Source organism: Gorilla gorilla, chromosome 5, assembly GCF_029281585.2.
Source record: "Gorilla gorilla gorilla isolate KB3781 chromosome 5, NHGRI_mGorGor1-v2.1_pri, whole genome shotgun sequence".
In the NCBI taxonomy this organism is placed as follows: domain Eukaryota; kingdom Metazoa; phylum Chordata; class Mammalia; order Primates; family Hominidae; genus Gorilla; species Gorilla gorilla.
This window is the reverse complement of record NC_073229.2, coordinates 42,254,485-42,268,190: the sequence shown is the minus strand read 5'-3', so window position 1 is coordinate 42,268,190 and position 13,706 is coordinate 42,254,485. Positions and strand designations below refer to the sequence as shown.

The following is a 13,706-nucleotide window of genomic DNA, read 5'->3' as shown; positions in this document are numbered from 1 at the left end:
CTTTCTGCCACAAAGCATAAGTGCCTAAATAAATGGAATATGAGAGGCAGCTTTTTCTCATTGCAGCTCTTGTGTTTTCTAGGAGGGTCAACGATTCTCTATCATATCTAATGTTATTCTCTATCAGTCTTACATTATATTCACTAGAGTGGTACTGTTTTCTCACTCAACCACAATCAATACAGAAGACTTCTGTGACCATTGTTTGGGAGTTTCTTCGCACACACAAGTCAAGCAACAGCTTTGCAGTGGACACCAGCTGGGTGTCCTCCAATTCACTTTTGACGCTGTCTACCTGGAGATAGCGTCAGATCCCACAGGTTAAGGACTCAGTCCCCAAGACTGCTGCCCACCCCATTCAGATGCCAGTTGCATACCCCAGGTTGTTTTACCTGGGCTTCTGACTGACTCTAAATTGGGTCCCTCAATTCCCTCTTTGGGTTCAGTTATTTTGCTAGGGTGGCTCAAAGAACTCAAGGAAACACATTGGTTATTTATTACAAAGGATATTACAAGGGATACAGATGAAGAGGTGCATAGGGTGAGATATGGGGAAGGGGCCTAGAGCTTCCATGCCCTCTCTGGGCATGCTACTCTCCGGGAACCTCCACATGTTTGGCTGTCCAGAAGCTCCCTGAACCCTGTCGTCTTGGGCCTTTTATGAAGACTTCATTGGATATTTATAGAAAAGTAGTTGGACCAAAAGGGTATGATGTGATGCTAACAGGCTGAGTGGGGAAGCCCAGCAAGGCCTGTCCAGATTCTTCTCAGCCTCTCTGTAAAGCACTCTATTCTCCTCGTAGGAGGCAGAACTCTTTCTGAAATGAGGGTTTTATGACCTATAATCAGACAAAGTAGGTCAGAGAATGTCTTCATAGCCAGCTCCGAGACAGAAAGGCAGGGGAAGTTTCTTGCTTTGGGGAGAATAAAAAGCAGGTGAAAGAAGGCAGGAGAAGGTCAGAGAGAGAGAGAGAGATTCTGTTTTCTGAGGCCTAAAGTGCCCCAGCATTATAACAAGGGCCGTGGGAGTTATTAGCCAGGAACTGTGATGAAAACATACATACAGATATATATATATATATGTGCGTGTGTGTGTGTGTGTATATATATATATATATATATCTCACAAGTACCTAAGTGGCCTTACAGGTCTCAATAGAGGAAGGAGTTCTGGAAGTATACTGTTACAAATGGTAGGTTTTGATTATTTTCATTATGTAAAGCAATAATCTAATCCACCTGAATCATTTTTAATAAATTTGAAACTGTAAGCGAGGCAATAACACCGCCAAAGAGAACTTTTGCTTTAGGTGTTTCCTTTTTCCATGGAGCTGACCTCTGAGAAGCCTCAAGCTACCTCATTGGCCAAATCTTCCAGAACCCCATGCTCAACCCTCTGTCCTTAGAAGAGAGCATCAGGTCCACTCTTTCATGTGAAACATTGTAACTGCTCTCCAAAGGTGTGATTTTTAAAAAACGTATATTTTAATCTGGGCGAGGTGGCTCATGCCTGTAACCTCAGCACTTTGGGAGGCCAGGGTGGGTGGATCACTTGAGGTCAGGAGTTTGAGACCAGTCTGGCCAACATGGAGAAACCCCATCTCTACTAAAAATACAAAATTAGCTGGGCGTGGTGGCGCATGCCTGTAATCCCAGCTACTTGGGAGGCTGAGGCAGGAGAATCGCTTGAACCTGGGAGGAAGAGGTTGCAGTGAGCTGAGATTGCACCATTGCACTCCAGCCTGGGCGACAAAAGCAAAACTCCATCTCAAAAAGAGGAGTGTATTTTAATAGTTATTTTTCAGAAATCACTTATAGATTATTTTGGTTTTATTTGTGATTACATTCCCAAAGTAAGACTGGTGAAAGGGAGCCAGGTGCAGGCACTTAGAGGCCTAAATCCCGTTAAGTTTTCCCAGAGCCATATGTGACCCTACTGTGCATGGCATTAAACATCTGCAGCTTTGTGACATGTCTATCAAGTAGAAGATGATGATGCTAGTAGTGATAACTGTGAACATTTATGAAGTATTTGCCATTGTGATTAATGGCTAAGTGCTTTGTTTGTATTATCTTATTCAGTCCTCTCATCAACCATGTGAGAAAGGGACTATTCTTACTCCCATTTTACAGGTGAGGACATGGAGGCACAAAAGTCTCAAATAATTTTCTCTAAGTCACCAGCTAGCAAGTGCTAAATTGAGACCTATGCTTCTGATCATCATGCTCCCATAAAATTGCTTTTTTACTATGAAATTACTATTTTGTTCTCCGCGTGCCTTGGCATGGTTTGGATGTGTATTTTCAAATAGTCTCTGTACATAGGATGAGGCGCATGGGACCAGCATAATTTTCATGTGTTGAGGAAAAAAAAAAAAAAAAAAGAAAAAGGTGGGGAGCAGCTGTTGCTAATTAATTGTGGGAATTTATTATAATTTTTGCTTTTTTTTCTGATTGCTAGTTCATGACACCTTTTCATTACTGCAGCATTGGACATAGCAGGGTGATACAGGTTCAGGGGAACATTTGCTCATCCAGGCTTTTCTGAATAAGGAATTACTCATGAAGAAGAGCTCCCTGGGCCAACACACAGGTGTTGAGAATTGGCACCGCAGCCTGAGGCTTAGCTGAGACCTGTAGATAGGTGGGCAAGAGTGATGTGGCTGTTCATACCGAGAAATGTGTTTCTCCAAGATGCATAATGGCCCTCTGAGCTCTGACCTGGCCTTGTGTATATTTCTTTAATAAAAGACGCCAACTTATCACATCATAAAGGCAAAATGTTTCCTTTAGTGTCTTTACTGTGCGTTAAATCCTAGCTCTCAGTTACCTTTCTAAAGATCTGAGTTGAGCTTTTCATTGTTCCTTTCAGACAAAAAAGGACTAAAATCAGGAAAAAAACAAAGTACACCATCCTGGATAACATGGACGAACAGGAAAGAATGGAACTGAGGCCCAAATATGGTAAGACAGTCTCCAGAATGACTGCCTGGCACCTTTACATGATTTAACCTAGGTATGCCTGAGGGCTAACTTGGATAGAGGGAGAACGATTTGCTGGAGTCAGCACTTTAATTGGGAAGGAAGAGTGAGGCTGGGATTCTGTGATGAAAAACAACCTTCAGGCCGGGCACGGTGGCTCATGCCTGTAATCCTAGCACTTAGGCCAAGGCGCCTGAGCTCAGTAGTCCAAGACCACCCTGGGCAACATGGTGACACCATCTCTACTAAAAAATACAAAAAAAAACCAAAAAACAAAAAAAAACATTAGCCGGGCGTGGTGGTGTGCGCCTGTAGTCCCAGCTATTCGGGAGGCTGAGGCAGAAGAATAGCTTGAGACTGGGAGGTGGAGGTTGCAGTGAGCTGAGATCACACCTCTGCACTACAGCTTGGGCTACAGACTGAGACTCTGTCTCAAGAAAGAAAAAGAAAAATAACCTTCATCAATCCTGAGGATATGCTAATGCGGGGGTGGGGGCAGGAGGCAGTGGGTTCATTATAAATTTAATGAAATTTTGGTGTAATACTTTGAGGCATTAATGGATGAGGGATATGAAATGTTATCAGCTGGGCACCTACCAGTGACCACAGGGCAAAGACTGCTTTTTAAACAGAGATGTCCCCAGCACCTGCTTTTTTTTCTACTCCCGGGTGGAGGGTGGGGGCAGTTGAAGACGCTCCCACAGCTCAGCTCTGAACGCTGTTCCCTTTAGGTCTGCTAGGACAGAAATGCAGCAAGAGGACATTTGGACTTTAAAGCCTAACATTTTTCAGCAGCTGCGTTATCTAATTAGCCATTGATAAAGATGGACACAAAGGCTTTACAGAAAATTGACTTTCTTCACAAAGTGTATTGATCCCTATGCTTAGGAGCACCTGTTGCCCACCTCGGTTAACTTTTTCATTCTCGTTTATTAACTGTTGCATACTTAATGAAACTTCTCTGGCCCTCTGAGGCTGCTAAACACCGATTCTATAGATTTTCCATAATTCTGGGCGTATGACTAAGATAATTTTTATGGAAGATATAATCTTTTTCAGAGTTGTGAGGTGCAAAACATTGTTCACAGTGAGTGTTGAATGCCTACCTTGTGCACAGGCACCGGGTTAGGCCCTGGAGACTGGGAGAGGAGGAAGCACAGAGCCTGCCTTTACAGGAGCTCACAGCCTGAGGGAGGGTAATTATACTGGAGTGCAAGGAGTTCTATCAATGCATGGACGATGCCGGGTAGGAACACTCAGGTCAGAATGACTGATCGTGTACAGAGAGTGTAGCTAATAGGGCTTTGGCAGGAAGAGCCTCACAGGAAGAATAAATAGTAGCATACATTGAGTGCTCACCATTTGCATTGCATAATATCAGAAGTATTATAGTGACGTTTACCTAAGAGCTCAACGTGCTTTAGGTTGCATTATCTCACCCATCTTTGTCTTAAAATACACTCATCCTTCTGACATTCCTGTTTCTATTCATAGAACCCCCATTCTCACTGCCCCAGTTTGAAACCTCAGTCGCTGGTGCTCCACACATACCGCCCCCCACTCCAGACACCCGCACTTGCTGCTAGACCCTTGCCCGCTTTCCTCGTCATTACCATCACCACCCCAGTTCAGGTCCTTACAGTTTCACCCGTGAACTAATAGTAATAATAAACAGGTATTTAATGTTGAATATGTACTAGGTACATCTGAAGTACTTTACCCATTGAATTCTAATCCTGCCCATAGCGGTATGAGGTATGTGCAATGATTATCCCCATTTTACACATGAGGAAACTGAGGCAAAGGAAAGGTTAGCAACTTGCCCAAGTAACATAGCTGGTGAGTGCTGAAGGTGGGGTGGAGGCTGGGCTCTTCCTCTACGTTGCACTGCCTCTGCCTTGGTCTGTTTGGGCTGCTCTAACAAAATGCCACAGAAGAGGAGGCTTATGAACAACAGATATTTATTACCCACAGTTCTGGAGGCTGGGAAGGCAAATTCAACATCTGGGCAGGGCCGCTTCCTCATAGTTGGTGCCTCCTCACTGCATCCTCACATGGTACAAAGGGCAAGGCAGCCTCTGGTGCCTCTTTTTTTTTTTTTTTTTTTTTTTTGAGACAGAGTCTCGCTCTATCCCCCAGACTGGAATGCAGTGGTGCAATCTCAGCTCACTGCAACCTCTGCCTCCCAGGTTCAAGCAATTCTCATGCCTTAGCCTCCCAAGTAGTTGGGATTACAGGCACCTGTCCACCATGCCCAGCTAATCTTTTTTGTACTTTTAGTAAAAACAGGGTTTCTCCATGTCAGCCAGGCTGGTCTCGAACTCCTGACCTCAAGTGATCCACCCGCCTTGGCCTCCCAAAGTGCTGAGATTACAGGTGTGGGCCACCACACCTGGCCTCTGGTGCCTCTTTTATGTGAGCACTAATCCCATTCGATCACCACCCAAATGCCCCACCTCTTCGTACCACCATTTAGGCGTTAGATTTCAACACATGAATTTGTGGGGGTGCAAACATTCAGACCACAGCAGCTTCTATGTCTTTTGTCCGTCTTCCATCCTGCACACTGTGGTTTTATTAATGTCTCAGAACAACATTTTAATAGTGTCATTTCTCTGCTTTTAGGATAAAATCCAAACTTCATGGTTTACTTTGTATTCATGTGCTTTTCTGTGAGGTCCCTGCCTCTCTTTCTCCAGCCTCTCCTTCATCATTTCCTACATGAATCATTTGCTCCAAACAAACTAGTTTTTTTCTAAATATTCCCGGATGCTTCTGCATACTCCATGACCTTCCCCTGTCCTCTTGTCTAAAATCTCTTCTTCAAATCTCACTGATAGAGACAGGAGACAGCCAAGAGTCCCTGGCGAAACCCCACCTCCAAGCCTAAAACAGCCTGAAGGCTGAAAAACCGGACTGCTGGTCCCCAGTGAAGGCCCTGCCCTTGCCCAGCTGATTCTTCCTAAATAATGTCCACCTGCGCACTGGGGAAAGGGGATGGAGCCACAGGAAGTTCGTGTCATTTGCAGTGGGGAGGAGCCTGGCCTTTTCAGTTTCTGTGTGGTAACCTGGGATTCAATCTGTGAGGCAGGAGGTTGTTGGCAAGACCCCCTCTCTATTTGCTGAGAGTTTTTGTTTCCTTTTTGACCAATAAATTCCATTTTTCTCACTCCTCTATGTTTCCGTGAGCCTAATCTTTCCTAGTAGTGTGACAAGAGCCTGGTTTTAGCTGAACTAAGGAGAAAGTTCTGCAACATCACCCTATGGGAAACATTACTGAAGCAACCCCAGCCATAAGTATATGTGCTTATCTCCTAATTCATATACAATTTAAAAAACATCTTACCCATTATGAGCCATCTTCTCATGAGTCTATGCCTTTTACGTCTTGTTTTTGTTTTTTTTCCCGAGACAGGGTCTTGCTCTGTCACCTGGGCTAGAGCATAGCAACACGATCATAGTTCACTGTACCCTCGAACTCCTGGCCTCAAGTGATCCTCCCACCTCAGCCTCCCAAAGGGCTGGGATTATAGGTGTGAGCCACCATGCCCAGCCAAGTCTATGTCTTAAACCCCTAGCTAGACACCATAAATCCTTTGAGAGTAGGAATTGAATCTTATACCTGTTCTGTATCTTAGGTTGACCCCCTGAAATCAAATATTCTACCAAAAATATTTTAACCAAATGGTAAAATCACAGAAGCTTTCGTTTGTTGGATGCTTACAATGTACTAAAGGCTGGGCCAAGAGAGCTTTACATGCACTATTTCACTTAATCCTCAGCATAAACTCATGGGGTAGATGCTTTGTTATCTTCCAGTTGAATAGAGGAGGAGACTGAAAGCTCAGAGAGGTTCGGTATCTTGCCCAGGCTCAAGCAGCTGGGCACTGTCAAAGCTGGGACAGAAGCTCGGGTGAGGCATCAAAGCCCCTGCAGTTACTTGCTAGGAAACCCAAACCGCCTGCTGTTTTGAGTGATTGCTTTCAAGGGGCGGAGAGCACCACTCCGTGCTCATCACAGGACCTGCAACCACAACGACTGACAGCTGGAAGTGAATCACGGCGTTCCTCCTCAGATGCTTCTGTGCTTCTCTCTAGGTATCAAGCACCGAAGCACAGAGCACAACTCCAGCCTGATGGTATCCGAGTCTGAGTTTGACAGTGACCAGGACACAATCTTCAGCCGAGAAAAGATGGAGAGAGGGAATCCAAAGGTTTCCATGAATGGTTCCATCAGAAATGGAGCTTCCTTCAGTTATTGCTCAAAGGACAGATAATGGCGCAGTTCATTGTAAAGTGGAAGGACCCCACAGGAATCCTTGAATCCAAGACCAGTCAGTGAGAGTTACAGCACAAAACTCACTCTTTTAGAATAGTTCATTGACCTTCTTCCCCAGTGGGCTAGATGTGTATCCCCACGTACTAAAAGACCGGTTTTTGAAGGCACAAAACAAAAACGTGGCTCTTTTAACTGAGATGCTTGTTAATAGAAATAAAGGCTGGGTAAAACTCTAAGGTATATACTTAAAAGAGTTTTGTGTTTTTGTAGCTGGCACGATCTCATATTAAAGATGAACAACGATTTCTATCTGTAGAACCTTAGAGAAGGTGAATTAAACAAGGTTTTAAAAAGGGATGATTTCTGTCTTAGCCGCTGCGATTGCCTCTAAGGAACAGCATTCTAAACACGGTTTCTCTTGTAGGACCTGCAGTCAGATGGCTGTGTATGTTAAAATAGCTTGTCTAAGAGGCACGGGTCATCTGTGGAGGTACGGAGTCTTGCATGCAGCAAGCTTTCTGTGCTGACGGCAACACTCGCACAGTGCCAGGCCCTCCTGGTTTTTAATTCTGTGCTATGTCAATGGCAGTTTTCATCTCTCTCAAGAAAGCAGCTGTTGGCCATTCAAGAGCTAAGGAAGAATCGTATTCTAAGGACTGAGGCCATAGAAAGGGGAGGAGGAGCTTAATGCCGTGTAGGTTGAAGGTAGCATTGTAACATTATCTTTTCTTTCTCTAAGAAAAACTACACTGATTCCTCTCGGTGTTGTTTAGCAGTATAGTTCTCTAATGTAAACGGATCCCCAGTTTACATTAAATGCAATAGAAGTGATTAATTCATTAAGCATTTATTATGTTCTGTAGGCTGTGCGTTTGGACTGCCATAGATAGGGATAACGACTCAGCAATTGTGTATATATTCCAAAACTCTGAAATACAGTCAGTCTTAACTTGGATGGCGTGGTTATGATACTCTGGTCCCCGACAGGTACTTTCCAAAATAACTTGACATCGATGTATTCACTTCATATGTTTAAAAGTACATTTAAGTTTTTCTACCGAATAAATCTTATTTCAAACATGAAAGACAATTAAAACATTCCCACCCACAAAGCAGTACTCCCGAGCAATTAACTGGAGTTAATTGTAGCCTGCTACGTTGACTGGTTCAGGGTAGTTCCCCATCCACCCTTGGTCCTGAGGCTGGTGGCCTTGGTGGTGCCCTTGACATTTTTTGTGGGAAGATTAGAATGAGAGATAGAACCAGTGTTGTGGTACCAAGTGTGAGCACACCTAAAAAATATCCTGTTGCACAATGCTTTTGTAACACATGGGAAAACTAGGAATGCATTGCTGATGAAGAAGCAAGGTATTTAAACACCAGGGCAGGAGTGCCAGAGAAAATGTTTCCCCATGGGTTCTTTAAAAAAATTCAGCTTTTAGGTGCTTTTGTCATCTCCCGGAGTATTCATCCTCATGGGACCATCTTATTTTTACTTATTGTAATTTACTGGGGAAAGGCAGAACTAAAAAGTGTGTCATTTTATTTTTTAAATAATTGCTTTGCTTATGCCTACACTTTCTGTATAACTAGCCAATTCAATACTGTCTATAGTGTTAGAAGGAAAATGTGATTTTTTTTTTTAACCAGTATTGAGCTTCATAAGCCTAGAATCTGCCTTATCAAGTGACCAGGGTTATGGTTGTTTGCATGCAAATGTGAATTTCTGGCATAGGGGACAGCAGCCCAAATGTAAAGTCATCGGGCGTAACGAGGAAGAAGGGAGTGAACATTTACCGCTTTATGTACATAACATATGCAGTTTACATACTCAATTGATCCTTATAATCAACCTTGAAGAGGAGATACTATTATTCTTATGTTGCAGATAGCCCTCTGAAGGCCCAGAGAGGTTAAATAACTTCCCAGAGGTCATGGCCAAGAAGTAGTGGCTCCAAGAACTGAATGCAAATTTTTTAAACTGTAGAGTTCTGCTTTCCACTAAACAAAGAACTCCTGCCTTGATGGATGGAGGGCAAATTCTGGTGGAACTTTTGGGCCACCTGAAAGTTCTATTCCCAGGACTAAGGGGAATTTCTTTTAATGGATCCAGAGAGCCAAGGACAGAGGGAGAGATGGCCTGCTTGGTCTCCTGTGGATCACACCCGGGCCACCCCTCCCTCTAGGTTTACAATGGACTTCTTCTGCCCCTCCTCCTTTTCTGTCCTTGGCCATCTCAGCCTGGCCTCTCTGATCCTTCCATCACAGAAGGCTCTTGAATCTCTGGGAAGTCAAACATCACAGTAGTGATTGGACAGTGGGTCCTGTCTTGTTACCCCATTTCTCATCAGAACAAAGCACAAGATGGAATGACCAACCAGCATTCTTCATGGTGGACTGCTTATCATTGAGGATCTTTGGGAGATAAAGCACGCTAAGAGCTCTGGACAGAGAAAAACAGGCCCTAGAATATGGGAGTGGGTGTTTGTAGGGCTCACAGGCTAACAAGCACTTTAGTTGCTGGTTTACATTCAATGAAGGAAGATTCATACCCATGGCATTACAAGGCTAAGCATGTGTATGACTAAGGAACTATCTGAAAAACATGCAGCAAGGTAAGAAAATGTACCACTCAACAAGCCAGTGATGCCACCTTTTGTGCGTGGGGAGGAGAGTGACTACCATTGTTTTTGTGTGACAAAGCTATCATGGACTATTTTAATCTTGGTTTTATTGCTTAAAATATATTATTTTTCCCTATGTGTTGACAAGGTATTTCTAATATCACACTATTAAATATATGCACTAATCTAAATAAAGGTGTCTGTATTTTCTGTAATGCTTATTTTTAGGGGGAAATTTGTTTTCTTTATGCCTCAGTGTAGAGGGATTTCCCTTGAGTATAGGTCAGCAAACTGTGGCCTGTAGCCTGTGTGTGCACGCCCCATGAGCCGAAAAGTGGGTCTTATGTTTTCAAATGGTTAAAAATAAATAAAAAAATTTGAAACATGTGAACTATATGACATTCAGATTTGTGTCCATAAATAAAGTTTTATTGGAACATATCCACATTCACTGATTTATGTATTATCTATGGCTGTTCTTACGTTACAACAAAGTTGAGTAGTTTTGACAGGGACTGTCTGCAAAGCCTAAACTATTTACTATCTGGCCTTTTACAGAAAGAAAAACATTTGCAGAAGGCTGGACTAACATCCCCTGCTCCTTCCCTGTGGGAAGACAAGTGTTCCGGAAGAACTGAGCATGCTCAGTCAGCTCGCCTTCCTCTGTGTGGGTGGTTGTCTGCAATTAACAGGCAGTCTGTCCCTAGTGCCAGAAGGCCCACAGCATGGTAGGGTGATTAGATTCTGGAGAGAGTATACTTACACTACATCCTCTAATCTAGCTCTTATCAGTAATAAAGCCATTTTTAAAATGAGGGCCGGGCATGGTAGCTCATGCCTGTAATCCTAGCACTTTGGAAGGCCAAGGCAGGTGGATCACTTGAGTCCAGGAGTTCGAGACCAGCCTAGGCAACATGGCCAAATCCTGTCTCAAAAAACACACACACAAAAATTTAGCTGGTCATTGTGATGCATGCCTGTAGTCCCAGCTACTCAGGAGGCTGAGGTGGGAGGATTGCTTCTGCCCTGGGGGTGGAGGTTGCAGTGAGCAGAGATTGGGCCACTCCAGCCTAGGCCACAGAAGGAGGCCATCTCAGAAAAAAAAAAAAAAAAATGCAGATCGAGGTATAATTCACTTACAGTAAACTGCACATAGTACAATTTGATGCTTTGATATGTGTGCACATCTGTGAAACCATGACCACAATCAAGCTGTTGAACAAACATAATTACCCATAAAAGTTTCCTCGTGGCTCTTTGTAATCCCCCTCTCCCCTGGCAATCACTAGAGATTAGCTTGAATTTTCTGGAGTTTCATATATGGTAGTACTGTATGGAGCTTTCCTCTCAAACAAGTAGTAGTTCCTTCCTTTCCAGGCTGTTTTAACTCACTCCATTAGCAACTGTGAACAGAAGTTCTCTGAAAAGGAATTTGAAGGAAAGAGACTTTATTGCCGTGAACAGTTTCCAAACCACAGAGATATGGTCTTCTGTGTAAAACAAAGATGGGTTTCAAAAAACAAAGCAAGGGTCCTGGATTTATAGCAAAATTCTACCCAGGTTTCCAATCAGGTCCATATGTAAATGAAGGATTGAAACTTGCATAGTTCTGATTGGTCAGTGTAGCTGAGTTTGGGTTGGTTGATACAGATGACGCCTGGTTGGTTGATACATCTGAGTCCTGATTGGTTAAGGCAGGTGAGCTCTGATTGATTGGTTCAGGTGAACTCTGGAGTTCCCAAACTGAACAAAGGTGTGGGTTTTGGGGGGAACTCAGAACATGTGTGTGACATCTAGTTAACAAATGCTCACTTAGGTGTTTTTTGTTTGTTTGAGACAGGGTCTTGCTCTGTCACTCAGGCTGGAGTGCAGTGGCACCATCACGGCTCACTGCAGTGTGGACCTCCCAGGCTCAAGTGATCCTCCCACCTCTCAGCTTCCTGAGTAGGTGGGACTACAGGTGTGGACTAATTTTTTGTAGAGATCGGGGAGTCTCACTATGCTCTCCAGGCTGGTCTCAAAAATTCCTGGGCTCAAGTGATCCACCTCCCTCTGCCTCCCAAAGTGCTGGGATTACTGATGTGAGCTACAGTGCCAGGTCCCACTTAGGTCTATTTTAAATTTAGGCCTAGTTAACCACTGGGGATTTATCTTAAAGGATTGGCTCTTTCAAGTTCATATTTGTTCACATAATTTTGCTGAGATAAATGCTTGTTGAAGTATGAGAATGGGAATGGGGTATTGTAGTTAAACTAATTACGTGGCTCCTGGATCATCTTCAATCCTGTAAGAGTTGTGTATTTACTGAGAGAGCAAATACTAGGCTAAGTAAAGGAACAAAATCTTTATAATTTCAACAAGGATGACTTTCCATTACTGAAACTAAAGGAATTTTTATTTTATTTTTTTTCAGACAGTCTTGCTCTGTTGCCCAGGCTGGAGCGCAGTGGTGCAATCTCGCTTACTACAACCTCTGCCTCCTGGGTTCAAGTGATTCTTGTGTCTCAGCCTCCTGAGTAGCTGGGATTACAGATGTGTGTTACCACACTCCGCTACTTTTTATATTTTTAGTAGCGACGGGGTTTCGCCATGTTGGCAAGGCTAGTCTCGAACTCCTGGCCTCAAATGACCCGCCCACCTCAGCCTCCCAAAGTACTGGGACTACAGGCATGGGCCACCATGACCAGCCAGAAAATAAAGGCATTTAAAAAATATTTCTTCAGTGTTGTGGGCTAAATTATTATTATTTTTGAGATGGAGTCTCACTCTGTCACCCAGGCTGGAGTGCAGTGGCATGATCTCGGCTCACTGCAACCTCTTCCTCCCCAGTTCAAGCGATTCTCCTGCCTCAGCCTCCCAGGTAGCTAGGATTACAGGTGCCTACCACCATGACGGGCTAATTTTTGTATTTTTAGTAGAAATGGAGTTTCGCCATGTTGGCCAGGCCAGTCTCAAACTGCTGACCTCAAATGATCCACCACCAGCCTCGGCCTCCCAAAGTGCTGGGATTACTGGCGTGAGCCACTGCGCCCAGCTGACTAAATTAATCGTGTTATGTCAAAATTCATAGGTTGAAGCTCTAACCCCCAGTACCTCAAATGTATGTGGAGATAGAGCCTTTAAAGAGATGTGATTAATTAAGTTAAAATGAGTAAAATGAGGCCATTGAGATGGGTCCTAATCCAATCGACTCGTTTTCTTATTAGAAGAAGAGATTAGGACGTGCAGAGAGACATCTGGGGCACGCAGGCACAGAGGAAAGATCATGGGAGGACATGGCAAGAAGGCGGCCATCTACAAGCCAAGATGAGAGGCGTCAGGAGAAACCAAACCTGCCGACACCTTGATCTCGGTCTTCTAGCATCCAGAACTCTGAGAAAATGAATTACTGTTGCTTAAGCCACCCAGTCTGGTATTCGGTTACAGCAACACTAGCAAACTAATATGCAGAGGTAACTTAATCAGCCTAAGATTTAGCATAAAACTCTTATTTTAAAGTTCCCAAAGTTAAGTATTATCCTGTTGATCTTAGAGGAAAAATGACATGTTTCCACAACATTAAGTCCTCGAGAGAGACCTGTAGCCTCAGTGACTTCACTGAAAAACAGTCATTCCAGAAGGGGCCACAAGCAGGGGCTGGTAGTATTTCATTGCTCTGGGTGCTGGTTACATAGTGTGTTGCTTCTGAGAATTCATTGAGCGATTCACTTATTCAATTATGTATCCTTTTTTTTTTGCATGTATATTATAGTGAAAGGAAAGTTTAAAAAAGCTACCAATCTTGCCAAGTTACTTTCAAAGTCATTTATGAAGAGGTACTGC

The 13,706-nt window shown here is 43.6% G+C and overlaps 1 protein-coding gene across 6 annotated transcripts in view; it reads left to right on the top strand.

The window, feature by feature from the left end:
- The window catches only part of KIAA0319 (KIAA0319 ortholog), a 105,757-nt gene extending 92,051 nt beyond the window's left edge, over nucleotides 1–13,706 (top strand). For 2 of the 6 annotated variants that reach the window (XM_055390356.2, XM_055390361.2), the window contains 2 exons: nucleotides 2,873–2,964; nucleotides 7,080–10,331. In XM_055390356.2, coding sequence (XP_055246331.1) covers nucleotides 2,873–2,964; nucleotides 7,080–7,258 — 271 coding nt within the window. In that variant the 3' untranslated portion in view covers nucleotides 7,259–10,331. Of the gene's footprint in view, nucleotides 1–2,872; nucleotides 2,965–7,079; nucleotides 10,332–13,090 lie in introns of those variants that run through there. The other 4 variants (XM_063707369.1, XM_055390364.1, XM_063707367.1 and 1 more) reach the window with 3 other exon arrangements.